This window comes from Macrotis lagotis, chromosome 4, assembly GCF_037893015.1.
Source record: "Macrotis lagotis isolate mMagLag1 chromosome 4, bilby.v1.9.chrom.fasta, whole genome shotgun sequence".
Classification (NCBI taxonomy): domain Eukaryota; kingdom Metazoa; phylum Chordata; class Mammalia; order Peramelemorphia; family Peramelidae; genus Macrotis; species Macrotis lagotis.
Window position 1 is genome coordinate 265481463 of NC_133661.1, and position 23382 is coordinate 265504844.

Here is a 23382-nt window from a genome sequence, read left to right on the forward strand (position 1 = left end):
CTTTATCCTGAAGTTTCATATCTTTTCCCAGAATACTGTTTTCTTGGATCACCTTATCAGCTCCCTTGAGTTCAATTATCATATCCAAATAATTGCTAAACTTATTTATTCATCCCAAACATCTCTCCTGACCTTCATTTTTGTTTTGATAACTGCCCATTGGACAGCTCAAACTAGATATTCTATTAATATCTTGATCTCATCATGTCTATAGTTGAAATAATTATCTCCCACTCCCTCCCTAATATCCTCTTACTAAATTCTCTGTTATCCGTGGTATCCATTATCCTCCCAATCACACAATTAGGTATTATTCTTAACTCATACCTCATATCCAGTCTTTGCCAAGTCTTGTGATTTTTACCTTTGCAACATTTCTTATATGTACCCTCCTCTTTTTCTCTGACACTGCCACCATCCTGGTGCAGGTCTTTATCACCTCACACCTGGTTTTTATGCTTCAAATACCTTTTAATAATTCTCCACTCAGTTGTAAAAATGACTCTTCTAAAGTGCAAATTTGACATTCTCCAATGGACTCCAGTGACTCCCCATTATTTCCAGTTCAAATATAAAATTTTCTACCAGATTTTAAAGTTCATCATAATCTGAAAACCCTTCCTACTCTTTCAGTCTTCTTAGACTTCTAGCTTTATATTATATAAACCTTCCTTGCTGTTCTCTACACAAAGTTCTTCATATCTCATTTCCATACCTTTGTCTAGGCTGTGTCTCCTAAGCCTGAAAATGCATTCCCTCCTTGTTTCTAATTCTTAGAATCCTTGAATTTCTTCAAACACCACTTTCTATAGGAATCCTGTTTTGATCAAGCAATATACTAATGCTTCCCTCCCCAAAAGCAATATACCTTGTATATACTAATGTACATACAACTCACCTTTCCTAATAAAGTATAAGCTTTTATGAGGAAAAGGACTATCTTATTTTTCCTTTCAATTCCAGAGCTCTAGCATAGTGCATGAAACATGAAAAGTGCTTAATAAATGGTTCCTAGTTTATTCATTTGCCTGTCACTAAGACAGGATTTGAACCCCATTCTTCCTGAAACCCACTCTAGAACTTTTTCCAAGGGAGCAGATTTTCTCTGTTGGGCAAGATAACATTTCTCTATTATCCATGGCTTTTAATTAGTAAAACAATGTAATCAAGAATAGAAAAGCTTGTTATTTTAACAAAGAACTGACTGTGACAGTTTCCCAGTGGGAAGGCTTAACTTATCTTCTGAAGATTCTTCTCAAATATTATTTATGCATATACATATGCATGTCATTTTTATTCAAGCCAATCTCCATAGCAACCACTTTTATCACTTGAAACTTACTTGTGTAAATGTCCCTGAATAGAAACTCATGTGTTGATATGCTCAGAAAGAAAGGATATGGGAAGCTTTCCTCTCATTCTGCAAGAAATCTTAACTTTTATAGTAATATATTTTGAGTCCTAAAAATTAAAATAACTCATAAAATGTAGTGAAGAATTCATGCTATATCAAGGGTGAAGGAAATGATATGAAGGGGAGTCTGAACAAAATCTTTGTTAGTACATTGATACATATAAAGCTTTTCATATTTTTTTTGCCTTGGTTTGTAAATAGGAAACATGATACCCTACTTAATGGCTTTATTAGTGATCAGAATCAATGCTAAGTTTCTGTGCTTGGGAGAAAGCTACTCTTAGGTTGTGACAAGCATTGGCATGCATCATAGATTGGAGATGTACCTGATCATGGATTGTTAACACAGGAAATGACTATAATAAATAACAAAAGGCATTGTTAATATGAATTTTTGGATATACCTCTCTGTTTATATTGTTTTGTACCTTGAGATACTATTATCATTAGAGTACTCAGAAGAAATGACATTTGGTTTATCCTCCTGCTTAGATCAGTTCAAACTTGGGCTTCTTATATTTTGTAAAGGATTTCAGAAAATCCTGGTGGAGTTAGTGACTGAGTAATATCTAATTTAATTATATCTTAATATCTAAGCAAATAAATCAATCTCTATTGTACTGAGTAGCCATGAACTTTTTAAGGACACTCTAGACTACTGATAAATGGCAGATTTATTCCCATTCATATCTTAATCCGCTTATCACAGGAACAAGATGGAGTCAATGTTCCTCACTTCCCTTCCAGTGCCCGTGAACCCATCTCAAAGTGTGGGGACTTAGATGTCATCCTTGAATATAATCTTTCCAGCCAAAAGCTTGCAGTGACCATTGTAAAGGCCCTGAACATTCCAGATAAAGACCGAAGTGGTGCCAGTGCATGGCAAGTCCACATTGTACTACTTCCCAGAAAGAAGCAAAGGAGTAAGACCAGTGTTCAAAGAGGGCCCACTCCAATCTTCAAAGAGAAGGTATTCTTTTGGAAATTAGAACCTGAAGATTTGGGGGGCTCTGCAATCCGGTTCCGTCTGTATGCCATATTAAAGATGAATCGAGAGAGAATGATGGGAGAAAAGTTGTTTCATCTTAGCCAATTGCGCCAAGAAAGGAAAATGAAAATGACTTTGATTTTGGAGCCAAGGAGTAATATGAGCGTAAGTATTTATGATGGCATTATCCAATTCAAACTATTTTACTAGAGAGATGAGGGTCACTAGCTATTCAGTTAGATACATCAGAATTTAACAGATCCTTCTATCTAATTTTCTGTTGGATATTCACATGTAATCATTTTGTAAATCATTAATTTTGGGGATCTTTATGCTCACATTCTTCTTTTTAAATTTATTTTTATTGAAGATATTATTTGAGTTTTACAATTTTCCCCCAATCTTGCTTCCCTCCCCCCACCCCCACCCCACAGATAGCACTCTGTCAGTCTTTACTTTGTTTCCATGTTGTACCTTGATCTAAATTGGGTGTGATGAGAGAGAAATCATATCTTTAAAGAGAACAGAATTCTCAGAGGTAACAAGATCAGACAGTAAAATATGTTTTTTTCCTAAATTAAAGGGAATAGTCCTTGTACTTTGTTCAAACTCCACAGCTCCTTATCTGGATACAGATAGTACTCTCCTTTGCAGACAGCCCAAAATTGTTCCCGATTGTTGCACTGATGGAATGAGCAAGTCCTTCAAGGTTGAACATCACTCCCATGTTGCTGTTAGGGTGTACAGTGTTTTTCTGGTTCTGCTCATCTCACTCAGCATCAGTTCATGCAAATCCCTCCAGGTTTCCCTGAAATCCCGTCCCTCCTGGTTTCTAATAGAACAATAGTGTTCCATGACATACATATACCACAGTTTGCTAAGCCATTCCCCAATTGAAGGACATTTACTGGATTTCCAATTCTTTGCCACCACAAACAGGGCTGCTATAAATATTTTTGTACAAGTAATGTTTTTACCCCTTTTCCTCATCTCTTCAGGGTATAGACCCAGTAGTGGTATTGCTGGGTCAAAGGGTATGCACATTTTTGTTGCCCTTTGGGCATAGTTCCAAATATGTGCTCACATTCTTAATAGATATTGTGACAGAATTATTCAGCTTTTGTTTATTTTTAGAAAGTGAAAGCATGGCTGGAATAGTATGGGAATGGAAAGGAAAGACATCAGAAGATAAAGAGAGTAAATTGACCTTAAGATTCACTGATGATTGAAATTTACCCTGGGAAAAAATATATAGAATTAAATTTCAGAAACTGTAATTCATTATATTCACTTGAGGCAGGGTCATCAAGCTAGAAGTCTAGGTGACTCTAGGTGACACTGAGCACCCCCTGACCCTGGGGTCTATTCCATCTCATAAAGTGCTTGTGTGTCTTCCTCCTGGTAGTCTTTATTTCCAATGATAGGTTTTCAGGAAATAACTGCTTGGAGTACAAATTGAGAAATGAGTACTTGCACTAGATATTTGCATCTATGTATGAGATCCTTTATTTTATAAAGTTAATTGTTTGAAAATAGCTATTGGATCATGCACATATTTCCTCTTGCCATGAATCAGGACAAATATTTGAGCTAAGACCTTAAGACAAGATTCTTAGCTTTCTTAATGGGACAATATAAATATATTATTAATTGCTCATAATTATTATAATTTCTGTTGCTGAAAAGGAGGGAGGAATGAATTTCATTAATTTTTTTGTACCTTAAGGAATCTGCCTATTAATGTCCAACTTTTAGGTGTGAAAAATGGGTAGGCATTAAAGGAAACAATTTCTTGAAATGTTTTATATCACATTGTATAGTGTAACTTAATACTATAATAATTTGCTTTGTCATAGTCACAAAGGTAATGTTGTATCACCCAGGAAGGAGAGAGGATTAGGCAGGGGAAAGTCTAATGTATAGATATTGTTAGATTCCTGAGTCAAGAAATATAATGACAGAGTTAAATCAGTTGGAATATCATTGAATTCTAAATCTAGTGTCTATTTGGGGTTGGATATGAAAGAAGAAGCTAGGAAATATACTCCTATTGATAGGAGTGGAAATATGATCCATATCTTTTATTCTTTCTTAAGTCTGGTGAAAAATAATGAAGAGCAAAAACCACAGACAGAGAAGTGATTCACTCCCCTTTTAGAGCCATTGTTCTCTTATTAATTATTAATCAGAGTTGGAAGGAACATTACAGATCATCTATTTTCCAAATTCCATGAAGAAAACAGATATAGAGAGGTGAAATAATATATATAAAAAAGAGTAGGGTTTTTTCTGTCTTTCCAAACTGTTTATTATACAAAATGGGTAGTGATTACTTGTTCATTGAATAAATATTTTTTGATATTTAGTGTTCTTTTCTCTTTTAAACATTTTAAACTTAATTTGCTTTGTAAAATACACATTTATTTATTTATGGTTTTTGCAAGGCAGTGGGATTAAGTGACTTGCCCAAGGTCACACAGCTAGGTAATTATTAAGTATATAAAGTTGGATTTGGACTCAGGTCTTCCTGATTTCAGGGCCAGTGTTCTATCCACTGTGCCACCTAGCTGCCCCTAAAATATACATTTAAATTAATTTCACTACTTAATAAATTATAGCCGTATTTTACTCTAATTCATCACCAGAATTCTTTTGTTCAGTCACAGTTTTTGTTAGTTCAGAATACCAGTGTTTATTTCATTCTTTAGTTTAGTTTTGTTTTTGTTTTGCCTTATTTCATAAAATCCAAATTTCTCTTTTTATCCATATATGATGGTTTCAATTGTGTTATCTGTTCTATTAATATGAAAGAACCCCACTATGGATAATTTACCTTACTAATGAATATTGGTACCTGCTTCGTAACTTTTAGTCTTAGAGAGTTTATTGGGGTATTGAGAAATTTAAAAACAAAAGCAAAATAAAACAAAAATCTCACCCAATGTCACATGGCAAATATGTATTAGACATGAGACTTGAACTCATCATCTTGCTGTGAGACTAGTTCTCTATTCACTATACTGCAATTTGTTTAGCCATTCCCTTTTGTTGGGTATTAAGATCCTCCTCCCCACTTTTTTTTAAAGTGACCTATAATAGCTTGATTTTCTTTTTATTAGAACTATATATATTTTTCAAGGCAATAGGGTTAAGTGACTTGCCCAAGGTCATCAGATTTGAACTCTGGTTCTCCTGACTCCAGGGTTGTTGCTCTTTCTACTGCACAACCTAGTTGCCCCTATTTAGGACCATCTTAGACTTATAGGATCATAGAATTTAGAGCTGGAATGGGCCTTGGTTTTAATCTAATTCAAATATTTCATTTTACAGTTGAGCAAACTGAGGCAAGTAGAGGGAAACAATTTTTCTAAGTTCACATAGCTAGTAAGTAGTATATCTAGGATTTGAATCAAGGTTTTTTTTTTTAACTCTAAATCTAGTGACTAAGAATCTTTGGACAAGTCTTTGAATTAATAGAACTGTACTAGTCTTGAATCAACTAGATGGCTCAGAGAACAGAGGGCTGGGGCTGGAATTAGGAAGACCTAGGATCAAATGTGACCTCAGATACTTACTGTGTGACCTTGGACAAGTCACTTAACTTCTGAGTGTCTTGGGCAACAGGAAATAAGCATTTACATAGTAGCCTACTAGGAACTGAGCTAAATAAACACTTTACAAATATCATCTCATCTGATCTTCACAACCACATCGTGAGGTAGGTGTTATGATTATCCGCTTTTTATAATTTTGAGGCAAACAGAGATTAAACATCTTGCCCAGGATCATATAGATAGAATATATTCAAAGTGGAATTTGAATTCTGGTTTTCTCTGGGCCTAGCACTGTCTCCATTGGGTCACCTAGCTGCTTCCTAAGCCTGTGAGATAGAGTTGGCTGACTGCTTCAGTGGAGAAAGTTTCTACACTGGAAACTCTCCAGATGAATTAAATCAAAGGTCAGACTTTTCTACTCCCAGAGGTCCTACAGTGTATAACCTCACTTTGACTTTTATATAAAATGGGTGAGAATCTGTTCAGTGAATTGTGGAATTTAATTTTTATCTATTTTCCTGAGGGGAAAGGGAGAGGAGATAACAGATGCAACTTATAATTTTTCAAAAGTTTAAAAAAGAGAGAATGCTATAATATAGCATTCCAAAATCATGACCTCATATCTATATTCATTAAGAAATAATAGGGAACAGAGAAGCAGTGCTAAGTAGATAAATTCTGTTGAAATGCTCAAGTAGAAATTACTCTAAGGGGAATTTTGGTCTATATTAAATGTATTATTATCTGTGTGTATATATTCAAGGTTTTGATTTACATTGGTAATAACATATTTGGCCTTTTGTTTTCAGAGAGGAAATATTGAACAGAGACAGATCTTTAAACAAATGTGTCTGGCTAATGATGTGGAGATCTCATCCTCGAACCATCCCCCTGCCCCATTATTATTCACATGGAGTGCACAATTTGAATTCTTTGGCAGCCATTGAAATCATGTCACAATTTCACCCAACATAATGTAAGCTGAATAGAAAAGGGAGTAGTGTGAAGTGTCCCAATGGTTTCTTTGTTGTTCTTTCCTGCCAGAGTGGAGAGTCTCAACTCAGCCTGTCTGCGGTTTCTCACAGTGACAGTGCTTCATCCACACAGTCTTTGTCTCATGGAGGGGTGCCAGAGCTCTTGGTGGGCTTGTCATATAATGCCACAACGGGACGATTATCTGTAGAAATTATCAAAGGCAGCCATTTCCGAAACCTTGCTATTAACAGACCTCCTGGTAAGTAAATTCTGTTCTGCTTGCAAAGGTACTTACAGAGACCAGTTGAAGCCATACCTGCCTTTATCTTATTTCTGTAATTTTTATACTAAGAAAGATCTTAATGGAGTTTAGATGGTTTTTTCAATGACTCAGTTTAACTGGGTAGCAGCTCTTTCAAAATCCAAGGTTTTCTTGATCTCCAGCACACTAAATTCTACTTAAATATTTATGTTTATATTTTTAAGAATGAAAAAATGTATCATTTTCAGTAACATATGTCTTTATATATAATTAATAGGGCCAAAGAATCCATTTCTAGTATCAAGAACCACCTGAGCTGAAAGCGATTGCTTAAGTCTCTTTTTTTTATTCTGTCATCACAAGAAAAGATGTCACTAAATAATGAATTTGATATAGTTGAAAACATCCTCTCCCCCCAAACAAAAACACTGATCTGGGAGTCAGGACAGTCAGGGAGTCAGATTTTCTCTTCTGGGTTACCTTGAATAAATCTTTTACCTTTTTTTTCTACCTCAGTTTCCTCATTGTCAAGGAAGTTGGCAGATGCCTTCCAACTCCTTTGATTCTATTCAATTCATGATACATAGTCGTCTGTTCTACTCTTAACTTTTTGGAAACTTTTTGGTAGCTAAATGTAGTATTTAATACTATTTCATTGTGTCAGTTTTACTTTGTTCAAGGAAGCTAGGGATCAATCTATATTATTTCATGATTTTGATGACTGCCTTACTCTTGTGTGTTGGGTCCCTAGAAAGTAATATTATACCACAGGTTTTGTGATACTCTCTGGCTTTGCACTCCTCAAATTGTAGCTCATAAAACTCACTGTTTGGTTTCCCTCCAATAATCAGCAAGTAGACATAAATATCTTGAGTGTTACCTAAGATAAACTAGTAAGAACAGTAGTTATAATCTATTCTCTCATATAAATGCATATAATGAATTATTTTTTGTGACGAACAGTCATGAACTTAAGAGTACAGTGGTAGTGAGAGATACCTGTGGACAAAACTACTGATCCTTTTTCTACTATAGGGCATTGGGGTTCTTTTTACTTTGTGAAATCATGTTGCTCTCTATTGGGCATAGACCATATATCCTTGCTGCAGTTCGACTCACAATTTTAAGGCTCATTTTCTCTTTATTCATTTGTCAATTCACTTTTTTGCTGACAGTGGTCCTGCTCCTTGAAGTAGCTTCCTACCTTGAGGGAGTGTTTATATCTTCCTGGAGATGAACGAGATGTCTCCTATGTCTAAGAAGTTCCATCTCAAAGCATGGTGGCTGATAGTAGGGGAAGGAGGAGAGAGAGAGAGAGAGAGAGAGAGAGAGAGAGAGAGAGAGAGAGAGAGAGAGAGAGAGAGAGAGAGAGAATTCCTTCTTTTCGCATGTAGAAAAGGGATTCAAGAAGCTTATAATTTTCTTAGAGAGCTCAATGGGAGTTGGCTTAGGCCTATGCTTCCCATTAAGGAGTAAATCTTGGAATTCACAATGTTTGCACAGTTCCTGACCATTTTACCTGGGGAAATACAGACTCATGTTTGGGAGATTTAGAGTACTTCTTTCTCAGAGACTGAATTCTTGCTTGACTGCTGGTTCATGCTTGGATTGGCTCTAGAGCTGAAAAGTCAATTATTTAAATAGGCATGACCTACTCTTCAGCCAGAACAATATCCAAACTTTTCTTACAACTCAATCAAGAAAAATATTTAGTAATTGCTAATATTTTTATAGTACTATAATAAATGATCTATAATTATCATCTCATTTGATCCTTATAACAGCTGAGAGGTAGGTGCTACTATTGTCTTCATCTTATAGTTGAAAAACTAAGACAAATAGAAGTTAAGTAACTTGCCCAGGGTCACTCCAGTAGTAAGTGTCTGGGGTTTGATTTGACCTTGGATCTTCCTTACTCCAAGCTCAATACTCTTTCCACTGTGTCAACAAGCTGCCTCAGTGTTTGACATATCAATTGCCTTCCTATTTCCCTCCGAGAACTCTAGACTTCATAACAGAATCTAGTGCTCAAACACAGCTTTCACATGATTCATTATTTGGTCCTTTCTATAATTACCTTCCTGGGTTGGGGATTGGACAAAGGTCAGTTCCACCATACTTAACATTTCTATCATTTCAATATATTTTCTGCTCTTTCTGTTTGATCCATGGCCCTGATATAGGCCAGTCAAGAAGTGGGAAGTCATTGATTTGATAATGAATAATGAAAGGAAATTGGAAGAACAAATAAATTAGTGGACATAAGTAATCCATCCTTTACATGTAAAAGGGACAGGACCATGTGACCAAAAGCTACATTTAGATTTGGACTGATGACCTGTTACTATTCAGCATTGCAAGAGTTCATATTTTCTATATGTGGTGAGGTTTTAAGTCTATATTAAACTCCTTGCTTTTTAGGTGAAAGTTTGAAATTTTATCCCTCTTTACATATAACAAGGGAGAATCCTTGAGTTCTAGATAGCAGTAGTACTTATGAGACTTCTAACAAGCACTGATGTCCAAAACAACCAAGATAGTTCTTTGGATGTATAATCATTGCTGCATTTTTCCATTTCTTAATTACACACAATAGCATTTATCAACTACAGATAATTTTGTTTTTTTGTTACTAATATTTTTTTCATGATATTCCCCACCCCATTTTGCCTGGTATAGAATCAAAGTTTATGTGACTTATCCAAAGTCACTCAGGTAGTAAGTGGCAAGCAGGATTTAAATCCATGTCTCTTAACTCTAGAGGTGGTATTCTTTCTACTGCTGCCTTTTGCTGAGGGAAAGGGGAAAGAGGGTGGTCTTGTGTCTTGCCTAATCTTTAAGGTACATATACATGATATAATGAAAAGGTCCTGGTATACAAATTTTTAAGAAGTGCTCCTGAAGGAGCAGGGAAAACAAATTATCTTTCAGATCTATGGACAGAGGAAGAGTTCAAGAACAAATGAGAGACAGAGAGATTCCCAGGAGATAAAAATAACCTGATATTCTGAATTATATAAAATTTAAAAAGTTTTTGTGATGAACTGTTTTTTGTTTTTAACAAAAGCAATACTAAAACATTGGTTTTTAACAAAACTAATGCTGTTTAAAAAAAGAAACACAGGAGGTTGATAGAAAATCTTTATAGTAAATAATGGAAAGTTGATGGAAAATCTTTATAGTAATCTTTATAGTTAAAAAAATAAAAAAAATAAAAAATAAAAAAAATCTTAGTTTATCTTATATACATGTCATTTCTAAAATATATAGGAAACCAAGCCACATTTTTTAAAAATAATAACCATTCCCCAAATGATGGCCAAAGAATATTTTGTTGTTGTTCAGTCATTTTAGAAGTGTCTAATTCTTTGAGACTCCATTTGGAGTTTTCCTAGAAAGATACTGGAATTATTTTCCATTTCCTTCTCCAGCTTATTTTTCAGACAAGGAAAATGAGACAAACAGGATTAAGTGACTTGCCCAGGGTCACATGGTTATTTAGTCTAAGTTAAGATTTGAGTTCAGATGTTCCTGACCTCAGGTCTGACATTCTATCCACTGTATCACCGAGTTGTCCCTTAAAAAGATCTAAATAAGTAGTTTCAGAGGAAGAAATTAAAGTAATTAATAGCTATGTGAAAATATGCTCCAAATCACTAATAATTAGAGAAATGCAAATTAAAACATCTTTGAAGAACTATGCCACATCCATAGACTGGCTAAGATGACAAAAAAGGAACAGAGCAAATGCTGGAGGAGATATGGAAAACAGGTACACTGTTGGTGAAACTGTGAAAGTAATTTGGAATTGCTCCCCAGAGGCTATTAAAGAGTTATCTGGGGCGGCTAGGTGGTGGATAAAGCACGGGCCTCAGAATCAGGAGTACCTGGGTTCAAATCCAGTCTCAGACACTTAATAATTACCTAGCTGTGTGGTCTTAGGCAAGCCACTTAACCGCATTTGCCTTGCAAAAACCTAAAAAAAAAAGAATGATCTGACAATACTACTATTAAGGCTGGACACCAAAGATAACAAAGGAAGAGAAAATGACCCATATTCAAAAATGTTTAAGGCAGCTCTTTTCTTTTTTCATGGTGTAAATAATTGGAAACTGAGAGGATGTCCATCAGTTGGGGAATGACTGAACGAATTATTTTATATACACACACACACACACACACACATATATATATATGTATATATATATATATATATATATATATATATGAATATGCTATTTTGCTGTAATAAGTAAGAGATGGTTTTAGAAGTATATGAGAAGACTCATGAATTGATGCAAAGTGAAGTGAGCAAGACATGATTTCCAAAGATCATCACAATTCCAAAGACCTTATGGATGAAATATGCTATCTCAAGATAAGAATGGTTAATGCCATCAGTAGAAATTTGTTCATTTGGGCATATCTGTTTTAAATTTTGTTATTCTTTATTTTTTATTGATAGGGTAGGGAGAGGAAAATAAAAATAATATAAAAAACAAAAAGTCCTTGTGCTTTAAAATACATAAATAAATGTAAAACTTTTAAAAGAATGAAGAGAATTTTATTGATAATTTAAAGGCTTAAATACCCATTCTTCATTCTTTATCAAGTTAATAAAACTTCTATTAAGAAAAAAAGAAGTATTATTGAGGAATATGGATTTAAATATTTTTATATTTTTATGATGGAAAAAAGTCTGATATAAAAAATGGATTAATTTGGCAGTCTCCTGAGCCAGGCTTCATGAGAAAACAGTTCCCTGACAAGTTAGCAGCTGTAAAGTTCTAATCTAGCCTTTCAATTGTATATGGTCTTGGTAATTTAGATTCCCCCTTGAGTTTGAATTCCTCCCATGTTAAAAGAACAGAGCACCTCAGGGCTAAGAATGCTGGCACTCTTCAAAACCATAGATGGTTAATCTTCAACCAAGTTATCTCATGCCTTATCCAAGCTCGCTACTACTCCGTGCGATTATATTGTTCACATAAATACAACTTGTCAAAAACTATCATTAAGATGTCCCCTCCAGTTAAAAACAAAAACTTACCCAGCTTCTCAGCATGTGCATGATTAACCATACATGATAATTATATCCCAAATGATAATACTTAGAGCAGCAGCATATTAACCTCGTTAGACATACACAATGGTAGTAACTTTAGGAAAGACAAAGAGAAAAGCAAATTAGGTTGCCTAGAGTAAGGGATAAAGATCAGGAGCTAATGCAGTAGGAATCTCTTTTAGATTTGGAAGAGGTCTTAGAGAGTTATTTAGCTTAACCATTTCATTTTATAAATAGAGCCTGAGACACAGAGAAGTGAAAAGAATTACCTTAGGTCAGCAACCAGTAAATACCCCTCTTTTTCCCAGACTGCCCCCTCAAATGAGATAGGGAGGGGCAAAGAAGCTTTGAAACTTCCTCCCCTCAATCACCTATTATCTTTTGGCTGAAATGTTTTTACTCTAAAACAAAACTTTGATTATAGGAATACAATTAGCTCAATTAACCAAATTATCCATTGTGTCTCTTCCACTCCTTTTGACTTTAAGGAAAAAGAGAGAGATGACAAGAAAATAAACTCACATTTGGATCTAAAAACATAGCATGATGCTTTTGCATAAGGGTATGCTAGAGTCACCTTGAACTGACTCTTGGGAGCTGATTGTTAAATTTACAATATGAGCTTTTATAACACAGATATTAGCAGAAACTACAAATTAGGGCTTGACATTGCTTTGTCTAGTGTTTAGATTTAAGAAGATGATGGAGAATATATTAGTCATTCAGATTAAACTTAAAAATGTGTTGTGTACGTTTTTTCCCCCTAAGAGAGCTGGTTGTTAAACATTTACTATCACAACTTTACTTCTGTAGCTTCGTGGATAGCAATAAAAATTCACATTTATGAAACATTTTAAGATTTACAAAGTATCTATTTAGTCTAATCTCCTTTCTACATCTACAAAACTGGTATAACTACCAGGTACATTTCAAGAGTCTGGATCATTCAAGTTTTGTGTATATATTTCAAAATGACCTTAATAAAGTTGGAAGGATTAAGATGATGGTATAAAAGGCCAAAGAGAAACCTAGCTCTCCTACATATGGTCAAGAAAAGATATAAAAAGGGTACCAGATCAAATAATAATTCAAGACATATAAAACAAGAGGAAGCGTAAATACATAACCAAATGCTTTTAGGCACTAAGAAATGGATTCTAACAGGAAAGACAGCATAAAGTCAAATAAAAAGTCAGAAGCCTATCTGTACTCTGACCAGTGATGCTCCAGACCTCTGAAGCATACAATACTCTGTTCCTAAGGGCAGGAAACCTGAAGCAATCAGTCAAGGAGGCCTCAGTGGGATTCAGAATCCAAAGAAGTCTGATCACTGGGATCACAGACACTAGGCTAAGCCAGCAGTACTCCTATCAGGCATTATGGTGATAGGCTGGAAATCTGTAGCACTTTGACCTGAGAACACAATTCTTTGATCCTGGCTGATCTTGGAGGGACCTGAAACTTTCTAGTGTAAGTAGAGATGGAAAGGTAGCACCAGGAAACCAGAATATCAAGGTCAGGACCAGCACCACCCAAGAGTACAGAAGAGAGAAGAACGTCTCATAGTACAAAGTTCCAAATCTGGATATGACACTGGAATTGAGTTGATAGAAAACACTGAACATTATAAGGAATTATTGTGGGCTAAGAGATACTCCAAAAGGTAAACTCAAAAATAAAGAATAACTAAGTTACACATAATAATTACAATAGTACACAGAAGAAATGAAATAAAAGATACTGAGAAAAATTATTTAGAAGTGAAATAGAATCATTAGTGGAAAGAAATGGAAAAAGTCCATGAACAAATACAAAATCAGGAAACCTTCAGTAGATCATTTACTATCTCTCCTCCCCACCTTCTAAAGGAATTGAAATTGGGATTACTGTCATGCAAATGTTTTTTATCATTTTGGTGAATATCACTTTCTATAATGTTTTTGAAATTTCTTTTCAGGCTATGTGAAAATACATCTCTCACAGCCATATACACAATATTCCATGTTGCCTCATGATGTGTGTGTGTGTGTGTGTGTGTGTGTGTTTTTCTCTCTATGTAAGTATGTGTGTGTGTGTGTGTGTATTGGATGGGAGAGGGATCACAGAAGGGGGGAAAAGAAGTGGTTTTCTTTCAATCAACTGATAGGAATGTCCTACATTCTATTAGTTAGGTTAGGGAGATTTATTTCAATTTGATCAGAGGACCAATAAGTCCATGCCCTGTAATTTCCTCAGATTGATCTCCCTTACATCTGTATGTTGATCATTTTTTCATGAATGTCTTTAGAATTTTGCATTTCATTTAAAAATATGATAAAATCAGTAAGCTATGCACAAAAATAGCAGTCTTAATAAAGAAAACATTCATTAAAAATATTTGCTAAACATCCACTGGGTCTATCTCCATTGTTGGAGATACAAATTACTTGTGGTAGAGTTGGGGGGGGGAGAGTTAGACATAGAGGAAGCTATTCTGTGACAAAATACTAGGATAAGTTCATGAGGAAGTTGCTAAAGTGTCCTTAACATGAGTCTGAGTACAAAGGGTTGTCAGGTTGTTTCTAAAATGCAACAAGCCTCATACTAACTTTTAAAAGTATTTTTTAAACTGAAAAACTTTCCTGCTATTCGGATTCTAGCTAGTTTGAGGTTCAAACACAAATTAATGTTGCCTATGCTGTAATAGATTTTATTTTGTAAGAAATTTCTCACATATATTTTAAACTTCTCCCAGGCAGAATAAATAGTTTTGTAGGACCTTGTAGATGCTGGATACAAGTGGGGGTAGTTTGACACCTCTACCTTAGGTCACTGTTATTGATATCAATGAATTGCAATAACAGTAATTAATAATAATCATAGTGGTAGGGATTCTTTTTCAGGTATGGGTTGGTCTACATGGTCCTAACTCTAAAATTCTATGTTTTTTTTAAAGTGTGATTTTCTGCATCTGGTCCACTTTAACATCACTACCCAAACACAACTAGTGACAGCTAGGTCGTACAGTAGATAAAGCACCAGCCCTGGAGTCAGGAAGACTTGAGTTCAAATTTGGCCTCAGACATATGACATTTATTAGCTGTGTGATTTTGGGCAGGTCATGTATTCCTGACTGTCTCACATCTAGGGTCATCTCCAGTTGTCCTGATTCATATCTGGTCTCTTGACTCAGATCACTTTGGAGAAGAAAGTGAGACTGACAGCACTAGCTCACTCAAATCCAGTTCACATACATGACATGACTTTACCTCCCTGATGTCTTCTTCAAGAACAAAGGACAAATATCATCATCTTCATCATCATCATCATCATCATCATCACTATCCATGTAAAATGGATAATGTAAAAATGTAAAAACTGTAAAAAACTTAGATGTTATAAATTAAATATTGTTTATTTTAATTTTTTGAAAAACTGATAATAGATAGTAAAACATCTCATTTTTTATGTTATAGATTTTATTTTTTATTTTTTAAAAATTTATTTTTATCCAAATATACATGCATATTTCCAGGTTATAAAATTTACCTCCACCTTCCCTTCCCATCCTCCCCTCAGCAGGGAACAGTCAGGTTAGCATTTTACATACATATTTTGTTAAGCATGTTTACAAATTAGTATTGTTAATTATGTTTACAAATTGGCATGAATGAGGAATTAGGATTAGGGAAAGTGATAGAGAAGAGATAATTTTTATGAAGTGTTCATCAGATTCAGAAGGGTTGCTTTTTTCTCTGTGTTTTGTTTTGTTTTTCTTCTTCTGGAAGGGGATAATATAGTCCATAGCCAGTCAAATAGAGTTGTCCTGGCTCTCTGGACTCCTGAGAGGAGTTGCTTCCATCAAGGCTGTTCATCTCATAATGTTGTTGTTGTTGTGTACATTTTTCTCTTGGTTCTACTCCCTTCGCTCAGCATCAGATAATATAAGTCATTTTATTCTTCTCTAGAGTCCGACCATTTATGGTTTTTTTATAGAGCAATAGTATTCATTCCATAGTTTTGCCATTTCCCAATTCTTGGGCATCCCCTCAATTTCCAAATCTTTGCTACTACAAAAAGAACTGCTATGAATATTTTGGAAATGTGGAAATTTTTTACAATTTCTTCTGGATATAGACCTAGAATTGGAATTTCTGGGTCAAAAGGTATGAACAGTTTTATTGCTCTTTGGGCATAGTTTCGTATCACTCTCCAGAAAGACTGGATCCATTCACAATTCCATCAGCAATGCATCAATGTCACAGTCCTCCCACAACCTCTCCAACACTGATCATCCCTTTTTCTCATCTTGGCTAATTTAATAGGTGTGAGGTGAAGCCTCATTGTTGTTTAACTTGCAATTCTCTTATCATTATTGATTTGGTGCATTTTTCATATGATTATATATAGCTTTAATTTCTTCATTTAAAACTGTTCATATCCTTTGACTATCAATTGGGAATGACTTGTGATCTTATAAATTTGATGCAATTCTTTATATATTTTAGAAATGAGTCCTTTATCAGAATTAGGGTTGTGAAAATTGTTTCCCAGGTTTCTGCTTTCCTTCTAATTTTGGCAGCATTGATTTTATTAGTGCTATTATTATTATTATTATTATTATTTAATATATTCAAAATCATTCATTTTACAGTTCATAATGTACTCTAATTCTTGTTTGGTCATAAATTTATCCCTTTTCCACAGAGCAAATAAATAGAGTATTATTCATTTATCTATGATATCGCTCCTTATCTGCCTAGTTTTTGCCATACTATTTTCCAGTTTTCCCAACAATTTTTGTCAAATAATGAATTCTTATCCCAGAAGCTGATGTCTTTGGGTTGCCAAATAGTAGATTGCTATAGTCATTTACTGTGGTTTCTTTTGAACCTATCCTAATCCATTGATCCATTATGCTGTTTCTTAACCAGTACCAGGCAGTTTTGATGACTGCTGCTTTATAGTATAGTTGTAGATCTGGTAGAGCTTGGCCATATTCCTTTACATTTTTTTATTAGTTCTCTTGCTATTCTTGCCCTTTTTTTCGCTCCAGATGAATTTTTTCACTATTTTTTTCTAGCTCAGTAAAGTAGTTATTTGGTAGTTTGATTGGTATGGCACAGAATTAGTAATTTAATTTGGGTAAAATTGTCATTTTTATTATATTAGCTCAACCTAACAATGAACATTTGACATTTTTCCAGTTATTTAGATCTGACTTTATTTGGGTAATGCAAGCTTTATAATTGTGCTCATACAATTTCTGGATTTGTCTTGGGAGATAGCTTCCCAAGTATTTAATGTTGTCTACAGTTATTTTAAATGGTATTTCTCTTTCTATCTCTTGCTCTTGTACTTTGTTATTCGTATATAGAGACACTGATTATTTATGTAGGTTTATTTTATATCCTGCTACTTTGTGGAATTAGTTAATTGTTTCAAATAGTGTTTTAGATGATTTTATCAAGTTCTCTATCATCTGCAAAGTGTGAAAATTTAGCTTCCTCACTGCCAATTCTGATTCTTTGTTTCTTTTTTCCTTCTCTTATTGCTACTGCTAGCATTTCTAATACTATATTGAATAGTAATGGTGATAATGGGCATCTTTGTTTCACCCCTGATTTTATTGGATATGCTCCAAGTTTATTCCCATTAAATATATTATTTGTTGATGGTTTTAGATAGATACTATTTATTATTTTAAGAAAAAAACTCCATTTATTTTTTTTTTTAGGTTTTTGCAAGGCAATGGGTTTAAGTGGCTTGCCCAAGGCCACACAGCTCCTTGAGAACAAGAGACTTTATATGGGAGGGTTTCAGAGTGGGGGGGGGGTACTGTTCTTCCTTGATACCTGTTTAATTAGAAGACATCAAGAGAAAGAGAATAAGGGCCCAGCATGTTGTGTGATACCTCTGTGACTGATTTAAAAGTTGCAATAGAGAGTCAAACATAGAGGAGTTACAATCTACATGACTGGAGTCATGACTACATGAATAGTCATCATTACCATAACTATAGTTATCATTTTCATATTGTGGGGGTTATTAGTGCTGCAACCCCACTATCTGGAAAATCTTTATAAAGTTTTTTGACCCTCCCTTCAAACCAGAGAAGTCTAAATTATTATGATATTAAAATACAAAATATGTTGATATTATGCAATACTATATATGTATATATATATATATATATGTTTTATGCATTTCTGAGTTTTCAAACTTTTTCTTTTTTGTCTTCTGGCCTTTGTGTATTATCTATGACTTCCACAAAACTCCTCTAAAATTTCCATTTACTTTCTAATGTAGACATGTGATATTTTGAAACTGTAATGGGGAAAGTCATGATATGGAAGGGATAGCTGTAGAAATCTTGCAAATTTGTTTGAGTGGGGATGGAAGTGGGATGATAAGAAAGCATAGACCACTTTTATGTGTGCTTGAAGTAGAATAGAGATCAAAGTCATGGAAGTTGAAGAACTGGGCAGCCAGGGCAATCAAAAGGTCAAGGATTTTGCTGGAGAAGAAGGCTGAGAAAGAGGAAGAGTAACTGAGTCTTCATATAATAGAACAATCTTTTAGACAGAACAGAGAGAACTTTAGAGGAGAGAATAAAGATAATAGAATGGGGTAGGGACTGAAAGTAACAGTGATCTCAAAGAAGGGGCCCCCAAACTATGGTTTCTTCAGGATACAGTTAGGTTTCTGTGACTGGCAGAAGACAGAATGAAAAGAAAAGCACTAAGATGAAGACGAATTTTAGCAGGCATGGAGTGAGGAGTTTTAGAGCTAAAAATGATCTAAGATGAAGAGGAATTTTAGAAGGCAAGGACTGAGGAGGTCTAGGGCAAAGCAGGAAAGGGATAAGAATGAGGAGAGACAGTTTTTTGAAAGTTTAGAAAGGTACATGGGTACAGAAAGATAGGACTATAGTGACTGCAGCAGTATCATGAGAAGGGGACCTTTTCATTCATCTTCCTCCCTCAATCTCCTTTCCCAACTCCTTTACCCCTTCTTAGCCTTTCCTTATCCCCCTGCCCTAGAGGGGCAGGATTTTGAGACTAGGGTGATACCTCCCCAGATGGCAGTGCCTGGGACAAAGCCCCATATCCAACCTAGATAGAACTCTGGTACCCAGGTACCAGATGAGATCACAAATCGATTGGAGTATTAGAATATTTTTGGAGTTTAGCACAATGCATTGTACATAGTAGGTGCTTAATGCATGTTTATTGACTTGAATTGAAGGAGAGTTTACTAAAACTCAGTAGTCAAATTTACTGCACTAAAATCAACTACCAGCTGTCCAAAGCCAGGCATCAAGCTGTCCAAATGTTCTACAGGCAGACTTGTCTTGTGGTATTTTAGCACAAGGCATGTTGCTGCTGACAAAATGTTCATTTTAGCATCAGGCCTACTGGAAACATTTGGCCCACCTTTCCCTCCTATATTCAGGTGTCTGAATTGTTTAGTAAATTTTTATCTTTTTTCCTGGACTTTGTGACACATTACAATTTAACTCAAACAAATTCATTTATTGTATTAAATCTCCCTTTTCTAGAATCAGAGAATAATCATGTGACAGAATGAACTCTGAAATTGCCCTCTTTGTCTAATGGGCAGAGTTTTATTTGTAGGGTCAACCCCAGTCCTTAAGGTTATGCTGGCAGCAAAATTGCATGGGTAGTTTGGGCCCTGGATCAAACTTTTCTTGTAAGAATTATGTGGCTGGGCAGCTGTGGAACCTCACAGTTTGCCTCCCAATTGTCAGTTTCTTGACAGCTTTTTTTTGTGGAACAGTGTGAGGAGTAGAGAGCCCTGCTTTTTGAGACAGAGAAGTGTTTTCACACCTGATGTGTAATTTCACACCTTGTGTTTCTCAGCAGATAAGTGCATAAAATAACACATCAAATGGGAATAAGAAAAAAAAAGATCAACACAGAGAGAAAGCTGCAGGTTGTAATTTCCTTTCTTAGAGGCACTTTGAGGGAACAGAAAATTGCAGAAATCTGGGTTTACACTTTTAAAAGTTAGAATTGTGGTTCGGTAGGAGAGTGAGCAATAAACACAAATCAACTTGCAGCCTACATTGAATGGGATTTATAGAATGATCGAATTGGGGAAACACCCTGACACACTGATTCTTGAAAGAACAGTTCACACATTAGGGCTAGTGAGAAACACTGCAAAATACTTCAGGAGTTAATAGAAATTTGAGACATCACATTTAAGAGAGGTGAGCATAAGTGTGATAGATTGTCCAAGAGAACATATTCTTTATAATGTTCTATTCTGGAAAAGGTGCAGAAGTAGAATACTATTTTGGCAGCATTTGGATCCTACTTTTTCCTTTCTGTTTGGGGCCAACTTTATAAAGAGTATATTGGTCACTGCCATATATAATGCTGCAAAGGTTAGATGAATCCAGCTGGCATTTTAAACTCCAGTTTATAGATTTGAAAACTGAGACCAAAGAGATTAAGGGATTTGACCAAGGACATGCTGCTAAACAGCACTGTGGGAAAAGCCTTTAGTAGAATGGGAAAACCATAGTGCTCCAAGATGATAGTATCTAGTCTGAAAACCCTTATAATAACTGTATCCTAGGGAATATCAGAAACAAGTGAGTAGAGATGAAGAGTTGTCATAATTGTTGCCTCTATCCAGATTCTCAAGAAAGACTATGCTTCCATGGACAGTGTTTGGATCACAGTGAGACAACGCCAGGGCCAATATTTGTAAAATTAGATATGCCTTCATTAGAGTGTTATCATTATTATTATTTTTAAAATAAACCATCTCCCAATTTTCTCTTTATCCTCTAGAAAATACAACATTTGTTCCTAGGTTGTTGATTTCTATAGACTTAGTCCTATTTCAAGACAGGGTTTGTATGAATCTGATAGTCACCATCCTCTCAAATATTCCAGAAAGCATATTTGGGGACACAAATGATTTTTATTAAACTCTGAGTCAGTGGGGGCGGCTAGGTAGCGTAGTGGATAAAGCACTGTCCTTGGAGTCAGGAGTACCTGGGTTCAAATCCGGTTTCAGACACTTAATAATTACCTAGCTATGTGGCCTTGGGCAAGCCAGTTAACCCCATTTGCCTTGCAAAAACCTAAAAAAAATCTGAGTCAGTTATTAGAAATTAAAATTATTTCTAATATATTTTGTGAAGGAAGGAAACAAACATTTACGAAGTGCCAAGCTATTTAGTGCCAGACCCTGAACTAAGCACATTTCCAGTATTTTTCTCCTTTAATTCTCATAATTACCCTGGGAGACTGGTGCTATTATTAGTTCCATTTTATACTTGTGGAAACCAAGACAACAGAGGGTTAAGTGACTTTTCCCAGGGTCACACAGTTAATAAAATTCTGAGTCTGGATTTGAATGCAGATCTTCTTGACCCCAGGTCCGGTACTCTATGTACTATGATACCTAGATATAAAAAAGAAAAATGTCTACAAAACAAAGTGTATACAAATATTTACCCTAGTGTCAACGAGAATGAGAATTTTAAGAATATTTTAATGGTTTCCCATACTTTCTCTTGAAAGTACTTCATAGAAGGAATATATATTAGTTTAGCATATTAAATAGTGAAGATCAAGACAATTTCCCCTAATAATTCTTGCTTTGAACTTGAAAATTCATTTGTATCTACTACCTCTTTAGCTATTTCTCAATGTAAAGGAAGGAGGGACTTAATTTTCAGAAAATTTGAATGAGCTTACATAGATAATGAGTGACAGATATTAATATTTATTTTCATTTCTCTATCCTATCCTTTTTTTTGTTACAGACACTTATGGAAAACTCTTTCTTCTCAATTCTGTGGGCCAAGAGATGTCTCGTTGTAAGACATCCATTAGAAGAGGACAGCCTAATCCTGTTTACAAAGAAACATTTGTTTTCCAGGTAGCCCTCTTTCAGCTTTCTGATGTTACCTTGATGATTTCAATTTATAACAGACGTACTATGAAGCGCAAAGAAATGATTGGATGGATTTCATTGGGTCAGAACAGCAGTGGAGAGGAGGAACAAGACCACTGGCAAGAAATGAAGGAAACCAAGGGGCAGCAGATCTGCAGATGGCATACCTTACTAGAATCCTAATCATTTGGACCAAAAAAACCCCCACATCATTGCTATTGTCAGATTCGGATTCAACACATGATTTAGCAGACTTTTTCCTAAGAAAACTTGTCCCTCTTTGGATATGTAAATTGAGGTTTTTTGCTGTATCTCATTTGAACAATTAATTATTAAAATGAGAAAGTAAAGAATCTGGAAAAAAATCTATTCAAACACTGATGCTATCACTGCCATTTTGAATTACCTTCATTTGATGCATTGCAAGATTAAATCTGAATCAATTGCATATACTTCTGTAATTTGTCTATGTTGATATTGCAACCTAAGCTTTCTTTTATGATACTATTTCCAAACCTTGGAGCAATTTATGCATAATAGGGGTTCAATAAATATTTATTATTTTGTTTTAATTGCTTCTTGAATATGTATATTTGCCAATATTTATAAATGAATTATATTTTCAGGTAGCATGGGCAGGTCCTAAACTATTTCTGCAAACTTTTGAAGTACCTATGATTATCATCATTCAGTTGAATTTGTATTGATAACCTTATGATAATCATAAATACTTAGATTTTGTCATAGGCATGTGTCATAGACTTCAGACTGTTTCATCAGGTTAGCATGAATGTTGGTTAAAGTCTATTTTAAATAGTTTCTTAGTGCATGTTTATGTTCCTTCAGTATCTGATTTCTATTACTTTAAATGACAAAGAGAAAAAAAGGCCAAACTTGTGCCTAAATTGTAATTATTCAACTGTTTTACTTGAACTTATGCTTCATTGTTGATTTTTTTTTTCTGTTTCCAGTAGGGTATCTACTGAAGGCTTTAGATACTAAAAATGAAAAGAAAATACGTTTTTATTTTCATATAGAATTATAGATAGAAAAAATACTTTAGAGGATATCTAGTCCAGGTATTTCAAAAACTATAGGTGACTGAGAACAAGAGATGTCAGATCTGAGACCTTTGAATTCCCCAGAATTCTGACTCCAAATCTATCATTCATTCTTTTGTAAACATGTCTTCCCTGGTTAGTAAGA

General features: G+C 34.8%; 1 protein-coding gene across 1 annotated transcript in view; it reads left to right on the forward strand.

The window, feature by feature from the left end:
• SYT16 (synaptotagmin 16) overlaps positions 1-23071 on the forward strand; it is a 125149-nt gene extending 102078 nt beyond the window's left edge. The window contains exons 4-6 of the mRNA XM_074235959.1: positions 2124-2567; positions 7001-7190; positions 22046-23071. Of these exons, the coding sequence (XP_074092060.1) occupies positions 2124-2567; positions 7001-7190; positions 22046-22359 (948 nt within the window). The 3' untranslated portion in view covers positions 22360-23071. The remainder of the gene's footprint in view (positions 1-2123; positions 2568-7000; positions 7191-22045) is intronic.
• Positions 23072-23382: the final 311 nt, after the last annotated feature.